Source organism: Gopherus flavomarginatus, chromosome 4 (genome assembly GCF_025201925.1).
Source record: "Gopherus flavomarginatus isolate rGopFla2 chromosome 4, rGopFla2.mat.asm, whole genome shotgun sequence".
Taxonomy (NCBI): Eukaryota; Metazoa; Chordata; order Testudines; family Testudinidae; genus Gopherus; species Gopherus flavomarginatus.
In genome coordinates, this window is record NC_066620.1 from 106,884,665 (window position 1) to 106,907,288 (window position 22,624).

Here is a 22,624-nt window from a genome sequence, read left to right on the forward strand (position 1 = left end):
CCTTAAAAACGGTTTTCAATTTGTAATTTAATTCTCAGAAGCAAAAAAGGAATGAAACGTTCCATCATCAGTCTCACATATCACTGCCTTACACTGACACCTGCTGGAAGTGGCTGGGTTTGCAAATATTTCCTTTTCTATCAGTAGCTGATTTAGCAGGGCAGAACAAGTCAAACTCCAGTTTAATAACCAGGCTATCTTTAAGAGCACTAAAGCAAAGTTTTTAAAGAAAAACATACAATATATAATCTCAAATTTCCCAGAGCTTGCCATTCAGTCAGAAAATGTGTTTTAAGTAACAGCTTCTTTAAGATTTTTAGTATCTCGTGGGTAGATTTAAAGTCAGAAAACTATATACACATGATTAGTGTCTAGACTTCCACTGAGCAGACAATTACTGCTGCTATTATCTCCCATCTATAGGATTCATTGAGTACTTACTACCAGGTTGACAAACATTCTGTTACAAGGTAGTTTATCTACAAACATAAAAATGACTAAAAAGATGCTTTTATGTATTCATAATTACTAGTAATTTTGCAAAGGAAAGCGAGAATGAATGTTTTCTTCTCCATTAATAAAAAAAATGCTTTATTTGCATAACAAATGTTCTTTATCAAAGCAAATTATTCACTGTTAAAATGAAAAACAAAAAGTACTGAAGCAGACATGCTTAAATAACTTGCATTTACACAACAAACTAGCTATCCTCAATTATTCATTTCTGTGAATTAAAACATCACTTAACTACATTAGGTAAACAGGACAATTTCAAATGTATATACAAAGGGAGTACGATCATCCTGACATGCCAAAACTCTACCCGTGCTAACTTACATTATGTTAAACAATTATCACTTTACGGTCAAGTTTGGAAGTAATGAAAGAGACAATGAAAGAATATAAAGCATTTGGGCAATGTCTTTGTAGCTTCTTTCATCTCCAAATTTCCCCCAACAGAAACTCTCTCACATTGATGCAAAACTTCATGATTAGCTAGCAGCATGCCATTTTCCAATCTAATAAAAAATGAACACTGAGAACTTCTCAGTTTACCTTCAGGCGTGCATTGGTTTACATACTTCATATGCAATTTGTGTGTACTTTCAGTATGAAACAAAAGAGTTTAAAAACATCATAAGCACCGATAACCAACAATGGCTTCAAAAACAGCCAATGGATTTCACGGTAATGTCAAAATACCCTTTTTCTCATGGGCATGCACCTCTCCTAATAATTGTACTGTCAAAAGTCATGAAAGAGAATCCACCTGTTAGGCTCCAAAAATCCATGAGAGCATGACTGACTATGTCAGGTTATGTTAACTACCTAAGAAATGACTTCCGAAATACAGCACAAACTTGCATTCAAAAGTCTTGCATCCATGAAGTGACGAAAAAAAAATATTTCAAGTGGGTTGCTGGGGATACTTTCACAGCAACAAAGTTGTCCAGCTGTACCTGTGCAATGTATGGAACAATACTACAGTCCGGCTGGAATCTGAACATTCAGTCTCAAGGAATGAGATAATAGTTCTATTCAAACAAAAAGCTGTCAAATCTATCAACATGATTTTCATCTAACTTTTTTTAAAATTTTGTAGAGCACTAAAAATAGAATAGGAAAATAGAAGTGTTAACACTGTTTACTAGCCTGCTGAAAACATACGCTTGCTTAAAGTTTGTTTCAGCTCAAAAACAAACAAAAAATAGGAATTTAAGAAAGCTTAAGTATCCTGGATAACAATTAAATAGGAGTTAAAGAATTGTAAGACATTTGCCAGAACCTAACCATCATCCAAAAAATATAGACTTCTAAGGAAGGTAATTGAATGTGAACAGTTTCTTCACAGAAATCCTTAAATGTTAATCAAATACATTTTATCAAAAAAAAGAAAACAAACCCCACCACCTCAGCAAGTGCATTTAAAGCAACATATTTCACATTCGTGAATAACTCACATGTATGTACGTACAACAGAATATAACAGGCTTTCAAAATTTACTTTCTAGAGTCGGATGCTTTCCTGCCACCCCATCCTATCTATTGGCTTTTTGAGATAAAAGTAAGGTCTACAGACTCCCAAAGATCTGTTTTTTCCCCATTTTTTTTACTCACCTTACAAAGCTTTTGGTAACGTGGGGAAGAAACTGCCATCCTCTGCAAGCGATGCAACAAGACCACAACTTTCTGCAGAGATGTTCTCACCACAGCCATCATTTTAAGTTTGCCACACTTCTGAAGATACCTCAGAATGTGCATTATAACTGAAGAGCAACTATCATTTACTCCCGGTCACTGGACAACGATTTGCCAGCTCTCTGAGCATGCTCGCTTCCAGGACTGCTTTTGAGAGCTAAAAAGCTTTATATGTCTCAAAGGCAAATGAGGTTGATACAACATAAGTTTCTCTCAATAAAAAATAAAAACCAAGAAAATAAAACCCTTCACAGTTCCTCCTAGCCAGTATTTGCTCAGCTCAGCATGCACAGAGAAAGAATGAAGTTGTTGAGCAGCCGAATGTCTGCTACCATACTGGAATGCACTGAATAGCAGAGAAGATTACTAACTGAAACATTAAAGCTGCAGAAACAAAACAGAATTCCCTTAGGAAGACAGCTCCAACATATCCCAACAGTTCTTCCCGTATAGCTGTTTTATACTGAGAAAGAGAGAGAGAACGGCATTCACTCCCTCACTCTGGAGAAGGGTGTTCTCCCTCTCAGACTAAATGCAGCTCTGGCAGAGCTGTGGAGTGAGTGAACAACAGACCATGTTATCAATCTTGAGAGAAGAGCAGAGGGATACCTGCCCTAATTATATCAGCCTTATGTTAAGGGCTAATAAATCACATACAGGCACATCTCAAAGCTAGATTATTAATACAAAAGGAAAAACTGCTGGGGACAAATCTCTTTCATGTGAAAACTCTTCTAAAGCTAATTCATCCAAAGGGCTCCCAAACAAATAATTTCCACACCAGCAAGCATGAATATTTTTAAGATGCCATTTCCAATTAGAACCTTTTCCTGAATGACTCATTAAGAAATGGAAACAACAAGAACGAGAATATGATATTGGCAAACTGAACATTTCAAATCATGATCCCTAGACAGGGTCTCCACTGCTTTGAATCCTCAGAGGCAACACTTTGATGTATATTCACCATAAAGCAGTATTATTTAAGCAAGCTAACAGCAGAAATAAGACACTACAATGTGGGGTTTTTTTTCTACCTATAACATATTCCAAGTGTAATCCAGCCAACATACATAGCCATATTACAGCACCACCACATGCAGCCATGTCTTATTCCTTAGAGAGGTGAGTCAATAAAGACATTTTCATTTCTATTACAGGTGCTGCAAGAACAAACATCAACACAGCAGGAAGCAAAACAGATAGAGTTTTGGACAACACTGGACAACATCACTGCCTCAAAACAGAGACAGATCCAACTTTGATTATAGCAGGTGAGGCAATCAATGCAAATTAGTTAAAAAAAAGTGTTCTAGAAACCCATTGAAAAACAGTGCACAGGGAGGAAAGAACACCCAATGAGCAAAACCCTTTTGAATTATTTTTACGTTCATGTACATGGCTTCCACTATCATGGCATCCTAAAAATTCTCCAGATTAAGAGAGGAAAAAAATCACACAGCTGATAACCACATCTCCAAAAGAACAGGAAATGCACTTATCCAACACATATCAAAACATTAAATTAACATATTAATTAGAATGCTGGGTCTCAACCTGGGGGCGTCATGTCCCCAAGGAGAGTTACCAACATGTTCTGGGGCTCTTGACCACCTTTTCTTTCTTTATGGATAGTTAGTTTCTGGACATCCCTCTGCTCGCCTATGGGAATTAAGAACATAAGAGCTTCCATACTGGATCAGACTATGGTCCACCCTGCCCACTGTCCTGACTCCAGCAGGCCAGAGATTCAGGGGGAGTATACAGAAAAGGACAACTATGGAGTGACCCACCTCTGTTTTTTACTCCCAGTTTATGGCAGTCCAAAGTTTAGGTTCATCTGAGTAGAGGGTTGCATGCCTGGCTAATAGCCATTGATGGACCTATCCTCCATGAACTTACCTAGTTCTTTTTTTAACCCCGTTATGCTTTTGGCCATTTCAACATCCTCTAGCATGAATTCCACAGGTTAGTTTTGCATTATGTGAAAAAGTACTTGGTCTTGTTTATATTGCACTTGCTGACTATTAATTTCATCGGGTGACCCCTGGTTCTTGTATTGTGTGAAAGGATAACACTTCTCTACTCATTTTTTTTTTACACCATTCATGATTTTACAGACCTCTTTCATATCCCTCATTAGTTGTCTCTTTTCTAAGATGAATAGCCCTAATCTTTTTACTCTCGCATTGTATGAAAGATGTTTCATATCCTTGATTATATTTGTTGCCCTTCTCTGAATCTTTACAAGTTCCACCATATTTTTTTTTGAGATAGGGCAACCAGAACTGCACGTGACATTCAAGCTGCAGGTGCCCCATGATATAGGGACATTATGATATTTTCTATCCCTTTCCTAATAGTTCCTAACAGTTAGCCTTTTTTACTGCTGCTGTGCATTGAGTGGATGTTTTCAGAGAACTATTCATGGTAATTTCAAGATCTCTTTCCTAAATAGTAAAAGACGGTTACTCATATTTGTAACTGTTGTTCTTTGAGATGTGTTGCTCGTATCCATTCCAGTTAGGTGGGCGAGCCGCGCGTGCACGTTCATCAGAAGATTTTTACCCTAGCAACTCCAGTGGGTCGGCAGGTCGCCCCTGGAGTGGCGCCGCTATGGTGCTGGATATATACCCCCTGCCAACCCGACCGCTCCTCAATTCCTTCTTGCCGGCTACTCCGACAGTGGGGAAGGAGGGTGGGTTTGGAATGGATATGAGCAACACATCTCGAAGAACAACAGTTACAAAGGTGAGTAATCGTCTTTTCTTCTTCGAGTGATCGCTCATATCCATTCCAGTTAGGTGATTCCCAAGCCTTACCTAGGCGGTGGGGTCGGAGTGAGATGTCGCAGAGTGTAACACTGCGGAGCCGAGGGCTGCATCATCCCTAGACTGCTGAACCAGGGCATAGTGGGAGGCAAAGGTGTGGACTGAGGACCAGGTCGCTGCACGACAAATTTCAGGAATGGGCACGTGAGCGAGGACAGCAGCCGATGAGGCCTGAGGCCTGGTAGAGTGCGCAGTCACGTGGCCCGAGAGGACGTGAGTCAAGTCGTAACAGGTGCGGATGCACGACGTTACCCAGGACGAAATCCGCTGCGAGGAGACGGGTAGGCCCTTGATACTCTCAGCCACCGCGACGAGGAGTTGGGGGGTTCTGCGAAATGGTTTAGTTCGCTCAATATAAAAAGCAAGCGCTCTACAGACGTCTAGGGAGTGTAGCTGCTGCTCCCTACGAGACGAATGGGGCTTTGGAAAGAAGACAGATAGGAAGATCTCCTGGTTAACATGGAAGGCCGATACCACTTTGGGGAGAAAGGCTGGATGTGGTCGCAGCTGAACTTTGTCCCTGTGAAACACAGTATATGGGGGATCTACCATGAGGGCTCAAAGCTCCAAGACTCGTCTCGCTGATGTGACGGCAACTAGGAAAGCGGTTTTCCATGAGAGGTAGAGAAGAGAGCAAGTTGCTAACAGCTCGAAAGGGGCGGACATGAGTCTGGCAAAAACCAGGTTAAGGTCCCATGTAGGGGCAGGGTGGTGTACCTGGCGGTAAAGGCGTTCTAGGCCCTTAAGGAATCTAGACACCATTAGGTGTGAGAATACCGAGTGGTCATTCTCCCCTGGGTGGAAGGTAGAAATGGCCACCAAATGGACCCTCGGAGACGATACCGCTAGGCCCTGTTGTTTAAGGGACCAGAGGTAATCCAAAATGTTGGAGATGGAGACCTCGGTGGGAAGGAAGTTCCGCTCCACGCACCAGCAAGTGAAACGCTTCCACTTGGCCAAATATGTCGCTCTAGTGGAAGGCTTCCTGCTACCCAGGAGCACCTGTTGCACTGGGGTAGAGCAACGCAGCTCAGACTGGGTCAGCCACGCAGGAGCCATGCTGTGAGGTGGAGGGACTGAAGGTCTGGGTGACGCAGTTTGCCATGGTCGTTGGTGATCAGGTCCAGGTGAAGAGGCAGCGTGACAGGGTCGGCTATGGATAGGTCTAGCAACATGGTGCACCAGTGCTGCCGAGGCCACGCTGGAGCTATCATGATCAAGCGGGCTTTGTCCCTGCGTAATTTCAGTAGGACCCTGTGGACGAGCGGAAATGGTGGAAAGGTGTAGAGCAGGTGCGTTGTCCACGGTACAAGAAAGGAGTCCGCCACTGAACCCGGTGAGAGGCCTTGAAAGGAGCAGAACGTCTGGCATTTCCTGTTCCCGCGGGACGCAAAGAGGTCCATCCGGGGAAACCCCCACCTCCGGAAAAGAGAAAGAGCAACATCCAGGCAAAGGGACCATTCGTGGGAAAGGAAGGATCTGCTGAGGCGATTCGCCAGCGTGTTCTGAACTCCTGGGAGAAAGGACGCGAAGAGGTGTATGGAGTGGGCTATGCAGAAGTCCCAGAGTCGTAAGGTCTCTTGACACGGGTGAAGATCTCGTGCCGCCCTGCTTGTTTATATAGTGCATGGCCGTTGTGTTGTCGGTGAATACTGACACCCAGCAGCCCTATAAGTGGTGCTGGAATGTCTGGCAAGCTAGGCGGACCGCTCTCAGCTCCCGGACGTTGATGTGGAGGGTCAGCTCTTGAGATGACCAAAGGTCCTGTGTGCGTAGACGCCCAAGGTGAGCCCCCCAATCCAGGTATGATGCATCCGTTGTCAGGGACGCCGAGGGCTGGGGTGGGTGGAACGGGAGCCCTGCACACACCATGGAGGGATCTAGCCACCACTCGAAGGAGTCTAGGACGGTCGGGGGAATAGTGACGACCATGTCCATAGGATCCCTGGCTGGACGGTATTGTGAGTGGAGCCACAACTGGAGGGGCCGGAGGTGCAGTCTGGTGTAGTTCGTTACGAACGTACAGGCTGCCATGTGGCCCAGGAGAGTGAGACAAGTGTGCACCGATGTCAACGGCGCCGCTCGCAGTCTCCGGATGATGGCTGCCATAGTCTGGAACCGTGACAGTGGTAGACAGGCTTTGGTAAGAGTGGAGTCCAGGGTGGCGCCAATAAATTCTATCCTCTGAGTGGGGATCAGAGTCGATTTTTCCACATTGATCATTAGACCTAGGTGTAGGAAAAGGTCCTTGACAATGTGGACGTGACTGAGGACTCGCGCCTCGGAGGTCCCACAGATGAGCCAGTCATCTAGATACGGAAAGACGTGTATCCGACTTCGGCGAAGGTGGGTGGTGACTACAGCCATACATTTGGTGAATACTCTTGGGGCTGCAGAGAGGCCGAACGGGAGGACCGCGAACTAAAAATGTTGGCAGTTGGCCATGAACCGGAGGAACCTCCTGTGAGGCGAGAAGATGGCTATGTGGAAGTAGGCATCTTGCATGTCGAGGGCGGCATACCGGTCTCCAGGATCCAGGGATGGAATAATGGTCCCCAGGGATACCATACGGAACTTCAACTTCATCATATATCTGGTGAGTTCCAGCAGATCGAGGATAGGTCTGAGATCCCCCCTTTGCCTTCGGGATTAGGAAGTAGCGGGAGTAAAACCCCTTGCCCCGCTCGTGCTCCGGTACCTCCTCTATGGCTCCTTTGGTGAGGAGCGTTTGCACCTCCTGTAGGAGGGAGTTGCTCGTGAGAGGGGTCCCTGAAGAGGGACAAGGGAGGTGGGTGGAAGGTGGAGGTTGAAATAAATTGAAGGTGGTATCCAAGTTCCACCATGCGTAAGACCCAACGATCTGATGTTAGCTGGGACCACGCAGGGAGGAAAAAAGAAAGACGGATGGAAAAAGGAGGGGACGGATCCTTTAAAGAAACTGGTACAACACCCTCGGGCGCACCTTCAAAAGGAGGGTTTTGGCCCTGAGGAAGGCTTGGAGGAGCTTTGGTTCTGGCCCCCTTGGTTGCCTGACTGCCTGCGGCGACCGGTTCTGCCTTGCTGTCTGGCGAAGTCTTGCCTCTGCCGGGGCTGAGGAAAAGGGTGGAGCGGCTGGGACTGGAACGGCCTGCACTGTTACCGGCGTGTGCATTCCTAATGAGCGCATAATGACCCTGTTGTCTTTTAGGCTCTGCAGCCTAGGGTCAGTTTTATCCGAGAACAGCCCTTGGCCCTCAAATGGAAGATTCTGGATAGTGTGTTAGAGCTCCAGGGGGGAGGCTGGAGACCTGCAGCCACAAGATATGGTGCATAGTCATGCCAGAGGCCAGAGTCCTGGCGGCTGAGTCCGTGGTGTCCAGGGAAGCCTGGAAGGAGGTTCTTGCCACCTTCTTTCCTTCATCGAGGATCGCCGAGAACTCCTGTCGTGCATCCTGCGGAAGCAACTCCTTAAATTTGTCCGCTGCTGCCCAGGTGTTGTAACTATAGCGGCTAAGGAAGGCTTGCTGATTGGACACGCGGAGTTGGAGAGCCCCCGCGGAATAGACTTTTCGCCCTAGCAAATCCATGTGCCTCGCGTCCTTTGATTTAGGGGCCGGAGCCTGCTGGCCATGGCGCTCCCTCTCATTAACCGACTGGACAACGAGGGAGCAAGGAGGAGGGCTAATGCCCAAGCCCCACTAAACTATATACAGTAACTAACTAATAACTATAAAACTAATTACACTATAGACTAAGTCAACAATATACAACAAGAGATCAAACGACCAAGGAAAAGCTAGGGAAGTGGAGGAGAGCTAAGCCGCACTCCACTGTTCCAACGACCGACACAGGTAGTAAGAAGAAACTGAGGAGCGGTCGGGTCGGCAGTGGGTATATATCCAGCGCCATGGCAGCGCCACTCCAGGGGGCGACCTGCCGACCCACCGGAGTTGCTAGGGTAAAAATCTTCCGATGAGCGCGTACACCTAACTGGAATGGATATGAGCAATCACTCGAAGATCAGCAGCTAATTTAGAACCCATCACCGTATAATTATAATTGGGATTATTTTTTCCAATGTGCGTTACTTTCCACTTAATAATGTTGAATTCCATCTGCCATACTGTTACTCAGTCACCCAGTTTTGTGAGATCCCTCTAACTCCTCACGTTCTGCTTTGGATTTAACTATCTTGAACAATTTTATATGATCTGCAAACTTTTCCACCTCAGTGTTCACCACTTTTTCTAGATCATGAGTGAATATATGCTGAACAGCACTGATTTTGGTACAGATCCATAGGGGACACCGTAGTTCACTTCTCTCCATTGAGAAAATGACCACTTATTCTGATCCTTTGTTTCTCATCTTTCAACCAGTTACTGATCCATGGGCAGATCCTCCCTCTTCATCCTATGGCTACTTAGTTTCCTTAATAGCCTTTGATGATCAGAGAGCAAGTCAAAAGCCTTTTTTTTTTTTTTTTTTTTTTTTTTTTAAGTAGGAGATATACCAGTCTCCTAGAACTGGAAGGGACCTTGAAAGGTCATCGAGTCCAGCCCCCTGCCTCCATTAGCAGGACCAATTTTTGCCCCAGATCCCTAAGTGGCCCCCTCAAGGATTGAACTCACAACCCTGGGTTTAGCAGGCCAATGCTCAAACCACTGAGCTATCCCTCCCCCTCCCCTGAAAACCCAAATACAATTATATCAATTGGATCACCCTTACACAGATGCTTGAAGAATTCTAATAGATTAGTGAGGCATGACTTCCATTTACAAAAGCACTGTTGACTCTTCCCCCACCAATCATGTTTATCTGCTACGGGTCAGATAATTCTGTTCTTGACTATAGTTTCTACCAATTTGCCCAGTACTGAAGTTAGGCTCACTGGACAGTAATTTACTGTCCTCAGGTGAATTTAATCTTCTCTGAAGCCCTTTATAAAAATCAGCATTACATTATCTACCCTCCAAACATCTGGTACAGATGCTGATTTCAGGGTTAGATAACATACCACAATTAGTAGTTCTGCAATTTGAGTTCCTTCAGAACTCTGGAGGTGAATATCATCCACTCATGGTGGCATTCTTTTGGTCCTCCTATCGTCTTTTTTGATATGGAATATACATTTATATCCCAAATTAAAGGATTAAAACTTTTCTTTGTAATGTGGGGTCACAGCATACAAGAGGTTTGAGCCACTGAATTAGGATATGAGACCTAGTACACAGCACAGGATGAAGATTAGTATCTACACTGCAACTGCTCAAGTTTTTTTCTTTTTGTTTTTTAAGACTGCAGAGTTAGATATGTTCTACAGAGCTAGAATACAATTTACCTGTTCACCTAGAAGATGCATACTTTTTTTCAATGTCTAGCCTGAATGGATAGCCAATGTCTGATTTCAGGTTTAGTTTGAAAAATCTGAAAGAATTAATACATCTACTATTAATCTGCATATTATCTACATGAATATCTCCATACATCCTTCTCATGCATCAGTCAGAGGCACCAATTAAAAGTAACATTAAGGCTCTGACGAATTCACAGAACCTCAGGTATTGCATAGCTTTGAAGCATATGGTCTATACATTGCTCAATTATAAATGTTTCAAGTGTTGGTGTACTCCCTTTCAAACAGATGTGATCAGCTTGAAGATTCTACATCCTCTGCCTTGGTTCCCTCAGTTCTCCTCCCTTCTGAATACTCCCTCTTCTGAGAAATATGACAGCAGATAGGAATATGGGAAAACTAAACACTTATTGTCCTTAAACTGGCTTTACTTGCTTTTGTGTTTTTCATTTCTTTATTCTCTGCTCACACTCTCACTCTCTCCCCATTTCATTCTTTTATCTCCAAATTTAACAGTATACATTTTCTCCATCTCTGTAATTATTTTCTCTCCTCTTCTTGTCTGCTCTTCATTTTCCCATTCCCAGGCTCCATCACTAGCACACGTCTCCTCTCTTCCAGGTCTCCTGTGCACACTTCCCTCTCCTTATACCTGTGCTAATGCCAGCCTGCTCTTCTGCACCCTGTGTTCAGGATGGGATAATGCCTATTGCATGGAGTCTGACCAGAGCCAGCCTTCTTCATTTAAGTAGATTCTTCTGCCCAACACCAGCTTCCTCTACCACAGCCTATGCACCGGACTGGGTGGTTCCCCGACCATAGGTTCTTCCTCCTTGAACAATTTACAAACAGATTTCCCAGCTGGCCTTTTTTTTCCCCCCACCTCATTTGACTTTCATTGCTGAATCAACTCTTCTACTCACCAAAATGGCCACTCCTCAAACTCATCTTCACTAAACACTGACAATGGAAATATCATACACGAGCAATTTCCTTCTCACCAATCACCACCTCATTTCCAGGGCATAGCCCATGTACCCTTCCATCCAGTCTTTTTGTAATCTCCCAGCCATCAAGTACCCTTGATTTCCACACCACTCTCTGTCCCCTTCTCTGTCTCCATTCAGTCCTTCCCCCAAGGCAGGATTATAGTAGTGCATTCTACTCACTCCATTTTGACTCCTTTGCCCCTCTCATCCACCACAAAGTCTGTTCCTTCAACCCCCTACCCTGACTTAGATTCAATATCTAATGCCACTTCTTCCCTTCCCATGCCACTAAACACTTCTGGAGTTCCCATGGCCAAACAGATTTCCTCCACTGCAAATCTGCCCTCTCCTCTTTCAACTGTGCCATTTTCTTTGTCACCCGTTTCATCCAATACATACAAGGAATTAGATCACCAATAATAACAAGGTTGATGACTAGTTGAATTCATTTTACCTATTTAAAAATAAATTACTAATGATTTGGAACCATCAAATTATGCAACAGCTAATCTGTCGGAATCTAATCACGTCACTATAGTCCTCTCTTCTATTATTTGTTAAAACCTTACTTGTGTCTTGTTTCAAATTAGATGAGTCACAGTCTGAACTCCTTGTAAAGTGCTATTCAATCAGTGTATAGTTCTCCTATAGTTTCTCATAAGAGCAAGGACAGTAAGAACACAGCACATGTTTTGTAATCAATTTGATTTAGGAAATACAATTTTTCATACATGTAAACACATGAAATGGTGAGATAAACACAGTTTCATGTTACTGTATATACCACAGCACCAGGGGAAAAAATATTGTTAATGTGAACAGATATTGTGAGTCTGAATCTGGAGTAATTTTATGTCTCTTTCCTGGAAGTCTAACAAGCAGGACTAACTGCACAGTGATAAAATCAATACAAGACAAAAAACAAATGTCTGAAAACACAGGAATACACCTGGAATTATTACATCAATACAATAATATAAACATCTATACTTTTAGAAGATTAATGCTCATCAGAAAGTTAAAGTGACCTTGAAAGTTGCGGGGGAAGGGGAAATTTATTTCAAAAGTCACTGAGTTATGAAAGCCTTTGATATGGGGTATAGCTAAACCTTTCATATTTGAAAGGGAACTTAAAATTATGTGTTGACTCATGGGCAGGTTAGGAGACAATGCTCCCTCTGCTGCGTAGTGCAGAACAGAGCATAGTCCTGGGAAAGAAAGAAAACATAGTAAAGGGTGCTGAACTAAGGGAGGTGGACAGATGACTGTGCTTCAGCTTTCTTAGCCCCAAGCAGTCACCTCTAGCTTCTTGGTGGCCACAACACAAGAACTCTGCTTCTTGCGGATGGTTTGCAGCCACAGATAGCAGGAAGAGCTAGCGTACAACCACTCCACTAGCACACACAAGTCATATCTGCGCTCCCTCACAAAAGAAGATCTGTTATTTTAAAAATGGAAACTTTATACAACTACGGAGAGCTGATCACGCCTCGTGACACGGAGGCCAAAATAAGGGTTTCCTTCTACAAACTTGGGGCTGGATTGTGTGGCTGACCTACTTATTGTGCTTGCTTTCCCCACAGAAAGAAAATACACTATATTAGATGAAGTAAACTTTCTCCTTCAGTTACAAAATATTTAAAAAATTAGGAAGAAAGGGGGATAGCTGTGAAGGGAATTTACATTATGTCAACAGGGCAACCAAAGAATCCATATTTCTTCAGAAATCATTTTAACTATTTATTTTCTAGCACAAATGCAAAACATGGAAAATTATTTTAATATAGTGGAATCCAATCTTTGCAGCCTGAGGCCCAAATATGGCATAACAAAGAGGTCAAGTGTCTCCAATCAACCCTTTGGTACATGTTCTCTGCCCTGCTCTCCTCCAATTGTATCCCTAAAGCAGAGCCTGTGTCGCTGTTCCCACGCATCCCAATAAAGAGACATGTTGGGTACGGAGAGGGGGAGTAGCTGGAGTGTGCTGACCCTAGGGGGAGTCTCCTCTCCTCCCCCATCCTCCTTTTAGCCTTTCCTCAGTGGCTGTGTGAGGGAGAAGGAGCCTCTCTTTGCTAGGTATTTCTCTAGGCCCGGGGGTGGAGGTGGGGGAAGGGGAATACCTAGCTGTCATAGTCTGGCAAGGAAGTAGGCAATGGGGCAAGTGGAGCCACTTTCTCTTCTCGCTCCCATGTAAAGCAGCTGGTTACCAGCAGGGGAACTGCTAAGCAACAATAAAGAGATAGCAACTGCTCAAAGCACTCCCAGCTAACAGCAGCTCCGCTCAGCTGCTGCTGCTGCAGGGAAAGTGCCTAGGAGGAGGGGGAGTGTGGGAGGCACCTGAGGAGGGATACCTGTGCTCCCTAGCAGCAGGGCAGAGTCAAGAACTTAAGTTAAATAATAACTGGGTGTAGCTCAGGGAGCACATTTTCAATTCATAATGTACATTTTCTTCTTAATACAGCTACCCACAAGGGTCACAATTTAGAACCTGAAGGATACAAATTGCCCAGGACACAAGCTGGCCACCCTTTCTTTATTCCCAAGTAAGGATTCTTAGATCTCATTAAATCAATAATTCCTTCCATACCCGTTGCCATTTTAAAATATTGTTTTCATGAATAAGATGCAGGACTTCCAGCTTATTAGGTGCCTTTTCCTAGTCAGGTTCACAATAATGGAGAAGCAGAAAACAAAACAATAAAACAACAATATTCTCTCGTGCTCTTACCTGCATCTGTTTTTTCAGTTCCCCAATACAAGCACTGTCCTCCAGAGCATTCTCTCGCTGGGATGCATCCGCAAGGACATTAACTGTAGTTTCTGCCTCTTGCATCCATTTGAAGAAGCTCTCTAGATCCTTGAGTAAGGCTTGCACTATCTTCAGTTCAACCTCCAAGGCATTCTGCCTATCACCAGCTCTGAAAGTACAAATGAGACAGGCATCTCAATTTTCCCCCCCATAATGACATACCATATTGTGTGTGAATCATAAATGAAGATACTGTAAGATGATCTGAAGATTCATTATGATACAACACTAAAAACTGTACAGTCTGTTCTCATCTGTTTTCTTGTACGTAAGGTCATTGGTTCCTGGAAGGTTGCATCTGTATCTATCATTCTGTACTGGATATATGTATTACACCCAAACCCGAGGAGTGTGAGCAGGATACAAATTATTCAGTAAAACCTAGCATTTTCTTCTATGTGTTACCATAATGGGTTTGTGACATTTCAGGTGTGAGAAGCTGTTATTTCCACCCTTTGAATGTTTTTCTCACTGCTGTTATCAGCAACCACTATCTGAAGAGAGAGCAGTAGTCTGTTGCTGTGAATGGAAACCATTTCCCTAAAATTGTATACACTTTACACATTACAGCACTGTGGAAAATGGAAGAGATGTACTTCATTTGCACTTGTTTAGGAGGGCCAAATGACTTCCATACCCTAAAAATACAGGGCTTCCACAAACATAAAAGGTATTTGCCTTTATGTGACAGTGTTTACTTAACACTAGCTGACAACAGCCCCCATTAGGGTGCAAACATCTAGCTGTATCAATGCCTCTTGCCTTTGATAATTTTCTTGGTGAAAATCATTGAAATGTTGCAAAAACAGTTACCATTGATTACCTTAATTTCTCCAAATTGGTGGCCTTATGCCCCGCATGACCACCTCACACTGGAAGTTAAAATAACGTTTGCAATTCCCTATACTGACCACCTTTTGGTACCCTAGGAAAGAAGTGTCATATTTAACATCTATGCGTTTTTCTTTTCTCCCTGTGATCAGGAGTCCACACCTAAAGAATGTGCCATATTTCAAAACCATAACCCCAAAAAGACACTGGTTACAAGATTCTAGCTCAAAAGGCCATGTGAGCAATAAATCCACTGATAACTTTCTGGTGATATTTGACAAAAATGTCAATGGTCAAATCTGAGATTTTCCCCGTAGATAGCAGCTCATAAGTAATAAGCCAAATTTAAATATGATTCAAAAAGACACAAATGACTGAAATTGCATTAAACAGACTTGAAGTTTTGATAACATTCAGTGGACAGATCAAAAAGTCAAATTTGGGGGAACCCACTCAGGCCCATCTCTCATAAAGAGCAAGATTTTGCCAGCCTCACTCATGCTGAATAGTAGCTTTGTACCAAAAAGAGTAAACTCAAGTAGTGGGATACCTGAATAAGGCTGGCAGAATCTAGTCCAAAACAGACATACAGAAAGGGGAATTCCAATGTGTGGTTTCCAACTATATAACCCACACACACTTGTGATCTTACTGATGTACTCTGGCAACATCATCATAAATCACAAGGGATCATTTCAAAAGGCTGCAGAGCAGAAGTTCTCAAACTGTGGTCCGTGCACTCCCGGTGGTCCGCGAGCTCCATTCAGGTGGTTCGCGGATAATTCCCTCTAAGGTGCACGCCTGGGCAACCGCATACGAGGGAATGAAGGGTTACCCAACTAATTAGTGGAGCCACGCCTGGATCCTGGAAAAGATATACATGTAAGGTGAGATGGTGGCCTTGGGAGGCGGGGAATAGGTGGGAGATGGGAGGGAGGAGTAGGGTGAGAAAGAGTGGGAGGAATTTGGGACTTGCAGGGCTGCGGAGACCATAGAAAGAGGTGACTTTACCCAGCTCCAGGGCTGCAGCTGCCAAGGAGAGATGGCTCTCTCCCCTGCTGCGGCAGCCACAGAGCTGGGGTTGGGAAGGAAAGAGGGAGAAACCTCCCTCCTCCCAAGCCCCAGCTCAGAGGTTACCATGGTGGAAAAGAGAGGGCACATCCATCGCATTAGAAGGGTAAGACTACTGATGTTAAAATATGAGTTGTGTGCTTTCATTTGTAGAACAAAAAGTTTTTTTTTTTAATATAGTGCTTTTATCCAAAGCGCTTTACAATAGTTAGCTAACAGTAGAAACAACACTGGAAAAATCATTAAGTGGTCCACTGAGACCCTCAGCAATTTTCAAGTGGTCCGCGAAAAAAAAGTTTGATAACCACTGCTATAGAGGTTGTTATAACATGTCTAAGTAGTCTCATTCATATTAATCCTACAAAGGATTAGAATAAAACTGCGTGATAGAACAACTTTATTACAGAAATGTAACAATTCAAAATTGTTACAGTTAATATTTTTAAAAAATCATTTAACCATTACCAGTTATACATAGAATCATAGACTATTAGGGTTGGAAGACACCTCAGGAGGTCATCTAGTCCATTCCCCTGCTCAAAGCAGGACCAACACAAACTAAATCAACCCAGCCAGGGCTTCGCCAAGCTGGGCCTTCAAGATCTCTAAGGATGGAGATTCCATCACCTCCCTAGGTAACCCATTTCAGTGCTTCATCACCCTCCTAGTGAAAAAGTGTTTCTTAATATCTAACCTAGACCTCCCCCACTGCGACTTGAGACCATTGCTGCTTCTTCTGTCATTTGCCACCACTGAGAACAGCCTAGCTCCATCCTCTTTGGAATCCCCCGTCAGATAGTTGAAGGCTGCTATCAAATCCCCGCTCACTTTTCTCTTCTGCAGACTAAATAAGCCCAGTTCCCTCAACCTCTCTGAATAAGTCATGTGCCCCAGCCCCCTAAACATTTTCATTGCCCTCCACTGGACTCTTTCCAGTTTGTCCACATCCCTTGGGGGGGGGGGGGGCGGGGGGAGAAGTACCAAAATGGGACACAATACTCCAAGTGGAACGCTCACCAGTGCTGGATAAAGGGGAATAATCACTTCCCTTGATCTGCTGGCAATGCTCCTACTAATACAGCCCAATATGCCGTTGGCCTTCTTGGCAAGAAGGGCAAACTGCTGACTCATATCCTGCTTCCTATCTACTCTAATGCCAGGTCCTTTTCTGCACAATGGCTGCTTAGCCAGTCGGTCCCCAACTTGTAGCGGTGCATGGGATTCTTCCTTCTTAAGCGCAGGACTCTGCACAGTACGAAACTGAATTTGATTTTTTTTTCCCAAAATATGGACAAAATAAAAGTGAGTATTTTCAGTAGCAGTCTTTCATTTTATTGGCACATCTACCAGTAGCTGCTATCCGAAATACTGCTACTAATTCAGTAAACTGTCTCTTCTCTCCAAGTCAGAACTAAAGTAACACTCTCATATGCTGTCAACGGTGAAGTGTTTATGAAGATGCTGTTCAGAGGAGACAAAAGCAAAATCCTCACAACTTGTCATTTTTGTATGTATAGGAGCTTCCCAGGAATTTTGGCCAAAAGTCTAACCTTGTACATTTACATTCAACCTCCTTACATTTTAAATGAAGGAATTAATATTTTCTTTCCCCCCTTCCTCTCGTACTGTACTGTGCAGTGTTTCCTCAATAGTATTAAACAGTTGCTGTGTTTGAAGCTACAGGTGGCTGAATTTCAGCAGTGGCTGAAATGATCCATAGGTGCAAGACCTGATTTCAGAATCAAAAGAAGTTGCAGGTGACCAGTTCCCCTCAGGATCAAGCCCATGGTTTGTACATTAGTTTATTGGCACTCTGGAAAAGCATTGTATCAATGCAAAAGAACTGTCATTCAAGAGCAATAAGTCTAATGTCATCTTTACAACTATTATGATCAAAGAAATATTGCTTGAATAATTCTCATTTTTTTGAAACTAAGCTGTTCCTACACACTTCAAATTCTGGATACTGCCATATAAACTACTGACAGAGCAGAACCCTTTAATTTAATCACTGCATCTATGGCTTGATGCTTCCAGCTTTAGATTTGGTGGGAACATGCCTCAACATTTATCCTCCTATTGAGGAAATAGTAACGGAATGTTAATTCGAAGGATAGGGCACTCGATAAATATGTTGTCTAATGACAACACAAAACACCTTCTAAAATCAAAGCAATGTAAATCAGCAAAGAGAGTACAAAATAAAGACGTTAATGCAGCTAGGAAGTCTTGACTTCAAAATCATTTCCCTCTGTAAGCATTTCCTTCACAAGCAAGGAAGTAAGTTTAAAGGTGAAACAGCAATGGGAACAGAAAGAACAGGCTGGAAACAAAGGTGGCTTTCAAAGAAACAGACAAGTTTCAAAGTATTCCTTGACTTTAGCAAAGCTTTTGATATGGTCTCCCACAGTATTCTTGACAGTAAGTTAAAGTAGTATAGATTGGATGAATGGACTATAAGGTGGATAGAAAACTCGCTAGATTGTTGGGCTCAACACATAATGATCAACGGCTCGATGTCTAGCTGACAGCCAGTATCAAGCGGAGTGCCCCAGGGATCGGTCCTGTGGCTAGTTTTGTTCAACATCTTCATTAATGATCTGGATGATGGGATGGATTGCACCTTCAGTGGATGACACTAAGCTGGGGGGAGAGGCAGATACTCTGAACCCTATCCCTACCCTCCAGCATGACGTATGCAAATTGGAGGACTGGGCCAAAAGAAATCTGATGAGGTTCAACAAGGACAAGCGCAAAGTCCTGCACTTAGGATGGAAGAAGCCCATGCACTGCTACAGGCTAGGGACCAAAGGCTAGAGCAGCAGTTCTGCAGAAAAAGACCTGGGGATTACAGAGGACAAGAAATTGGATATGAGTCAACAGTTTGCTCTCGTTGCCAAGAAGTCCAACACTAGGAGCATTGGCAGTAGATCAACGGAAGTGATCATTCCCCTCTATTCAGCACTGGTGAGGCCTCATCTGGAGTACTGTGTCCAATTTTGGGGCCTCCACTACAGAAAGGAGGTGGACAAATTGGAGAGAATCGAGCAGAGGGCAATGAAAATGATTGGGGGACTGGGGCACATGAGTTATGAGGCGAGGCTGAGGGAACTAGGCTTATTTGGTCTGCAGAAGAGAAGGGTGTATGTGTGGGGTGGGGGGGGTTGGGAGACGACAGATTTGATAGCAGCCTTCAACTACCTGACGGGGGGTTCCAAAGAGAATGGATCTAGACCTTTCTCAGTGGTAGCAGATGACAGAACAAGGAGTAATGGTCTCAAGTTGCAGTGGGGGAGGTTTAGGTTGGATATTAGGAGAAACTTTTTCACTAGGAGGGTGGTGAAGCACTGGAATGGGTTACCTAGGGATGTTGCGGAATCTCCATCCTTAGAGGCTCTTAAGGCCCGGTTTGACAAAGTCCTGGCTGGGATGATTTAGTTGGCGTCGGTCCTGCTTTGAACAGAGTGTTGGACTAGATGACCTCCTGTCTCTTCCAACCCTAATCTTCTATGATTCTATGAATCAAGACAATTGACCCAGATCCGTAAGCCTAAAGACCTGATGAACTGCACAGGAGAACAAGCTGAACTTTTTACCTAATTTCATTATGTCAGGAATGATGGCTCCTGCACTAAGTTTTAATATCTCAAAACTTTCTGCTTAGTTGAAATTGAGAGAAAGAATGCAAGCCTGTTATAGTCCTATCACTTTCATGGTATTTGAACTAAAGCTGAAAACATGCTATTAAGTATGCTCTTCATATTCCAGCAGCATGATTACTATATCAAATGGTTTGAGAGTGATGATGTGGGTAAACTGGGAATTTTCCATTTTTCAGTTAGAAGAAAAACTAGGCCTTATGTGATGGCCTAGTAGTGATCCACATTGTTATAGAAAAGACTTAGATACTTGCATTTCATTCTCAAAAGAGACTGCAAATCCAAAACTAAGGAAAAGAGAGCACACTACACTGTGCCGTAATCACCTTTCATGACAATAAAGCAAGTGCAGTCAGACTCCAAGAGGAGTCCAGATCTAGTCACGAAAAGATAGAGGTGCTGACCAGGGTCTTCCAAGGTTGTGGAGTCCATATCTGAATGAGCTTCAGACTTCCGTAAAACTGCAGAAGTTACACAGGACTCAAGGAGTGCATAGGAAAAAAAAATATGTTAATTCTATTAGTAAAGCCATGATCAAGAACAAGAATAGCATTCCCCTTTTAATTTTAGACTCTTCTCAGCCCAGTCTGAACACTAAATTCCGTCAACTTGTTTTTCGGATGCAAACTGAAAATGTATACTCTGCAGTACAAAGAAATGTGAGCACAGGGGGGAGAATGTGTCAGGAAGAAACAACTGTCTGCTGAAGACATAGAATGTAATCCATTACTGAGACTGTGACAATACTGATGAATTACCGTAGTTTTAGCCTTTGAGTATAAAAATGTTATTAGCCACTGTACAGCATATCCAATTTACACCACATCAAACTGGAGGGCTAAATCTCTTAAATGTAAATAGTTTTAAAATGAGCTGTTGAAAATTTAAAGTTCTGCTGGAATTACGTTTTATAGCTGTATTGTGATGCTATTCAGAAGCGTGAGTCTTCCAGCTAAAGTAACTGAAGAGAGTCGTCCTGGTTTCTCCATTCATGGATACTGCAGAACAGACAATGTACACTTCTAAAATGATATTATAAGCATAAACCTTTATTTAAAAGTGTAAGCGACAGAACTGAACTTTGTGCACCAAACAATCTCTCCTCCACAGATGCCCCACGTGAAGTAAGCCTCAGATTGTATGGTATATATGGCCTATGTTGCCAATCACATACACAAACTCAGATTTTTACCTCCATTCTTTTTCATTTGGACAATTACAGTAATGGCTATAGGGATGACCCGAAACCTCAAATCTGAACGCGAATGGATGATCAAAAAAGGAACTGATCCATGAGATGTCCTCAACATTATGAAGTGGTCCACATTATGGAAAAAACTGGGAATCTGTCATAAACCAAAGCCTTTTTCCACAATTTGCCTGGAGCCACAGGGGGTTAGGTGCCCAAATCCCAGTGAACTTCAATGGGTTTTCAAACTCCTTTGAAAATCCCAGCCTATATCTCAAGACATATCTAAAGAGGGATATATTTTTGTTCGTTCTCTCTCTCTCTCTCTCTCTCTCTAAGCATCACATAGGATGAGCTACAAAGTTTTATGCCATTTCAGTGTTATCTCTGGAAATAATCAGGAAAGCATTTGTATATATCCCTTACCACATCAAAAGTGCAAACTACTACTAAGGTAGAGTTCTCCCTCCCAGGAAGCGTAATTAGATTCTATACATTGCTTCCTTAATTACCTCTGACACTTATTGCATGCCACTGCAGTAACCTCCTCCTCTTCTCCCCAGGACATAATGCCACTTACACAACCTTCATTATACATCTCTCTCTTCTCATTCACTTTCAGCTACAAAAGCAGTTTCATTGGTTGTCGTTATTTAAAAAGACTTTTTAAAACATACTGAATTTTTCCCCTAATAAAAGGACAGTTACCTGTTCCATAAATGGCGTTCTTCAAGATGTGTTGCTCAGGTGTATTCCACAGTAGGTGTGCATGCTTGCCATATGCCCTGGTGCCTTAAGTTTCTCCCCTTAGCAATACCCATACTGAGGGAGTACTGCTGCAACCTCTAGAGTGGCGCCTCTGAACCAAGCTATAAGGGGAGCCGTGCACGCTCCCACCCTCAGTTTTTTCTTGCTGGACAAGTCCAACAGAGGGGAAGGAGGGTGGGATGTGGAATAGACATGAGCAACACATCTCGAAGAACGCCAGTTACGGAACAGGTAACTGTCCTTTCTTCTTCGAGTGATTGCTCCTATGTATTCCACAGTAGGTGATTCCAAGCTATCCCTGGGGGAGGTGGGGAGGAGTTCATGATAGACCGGGATGGAGTTCCGCCCTGCCGAACCTGCCGTCATCCCTAGACTGGGAGACGATTGTGTAATGTGAAGTAAACGTGTGAACTGAGGCCAAGTGGCCACTCTACAAATGTCTTGGACAGGGACATGGGCCACGAAGGCAGCCGATGAGGCCTGAGCCCTCGCTGAGTGTGCCCTAATGACTGGTGGCAGGGGAACCCCTGCCAGGTCATAGCACGTGCATATACAGAAGGTAATCCAGCGGGAAAGACGTTGGGTGGAGACTGGTTGCCCCTTTACCCATTCAGCCAAGGCAACAAAAAGCTGCGAGGACTTCCAGAACGGTTTGCCAGCACTCTACGTAAACTGAACGTGTGGAGACGGTGTTCCACACTGGAGGAATGGGGCTTAGGACAGAGCACTGGGAGAAAGATGCTCTGATCCATATGGAAGGCGGAGACCACCTTTGGGAAGAAAGCTGGGTGCGAGCGAAGCTGGACCTTATCCCTGTGGAACACCGTATGGGGGGTTCCGAGGTCAAGGCCCTGAGTTCCGAGACACAGTGGGCTGACATGATTGCAACAAGAAAGGCCACCTTCCATGAGAGCTGAGACCAGGAACATGTGGCCAGAGGTTC

General features: G+C 43.6%; 1 protein-coding gene across 3 annotated transcripts in view; it reads right to left on the reverse strand.

The window, feature by feature from the left end:
- Window positions 1–22,624, reverse strand: part of UTRN (utrophin) — a 565,218-nt gene that overhangs the window by 338,084 nt on the left and 204,510 nt on the right. For 2 of the 3 annotated variants that reach the window (XM_050949465.1, XM_050949463.1), the window contains one exon: window positions 14,083–14,272. In XM_050949465.1, the coding sequence (XP_050805422.1) occupies window positions 14,083–14,272 (190 nt within the window). Of the gene's footprint in view, window positions 1–2,118; window positions 2,263–14,082; window positions 14,273–22,624 lie in introns of those variants that run through there. The other variant, XM_050949464.1, reaches the window with a different exon arrangement.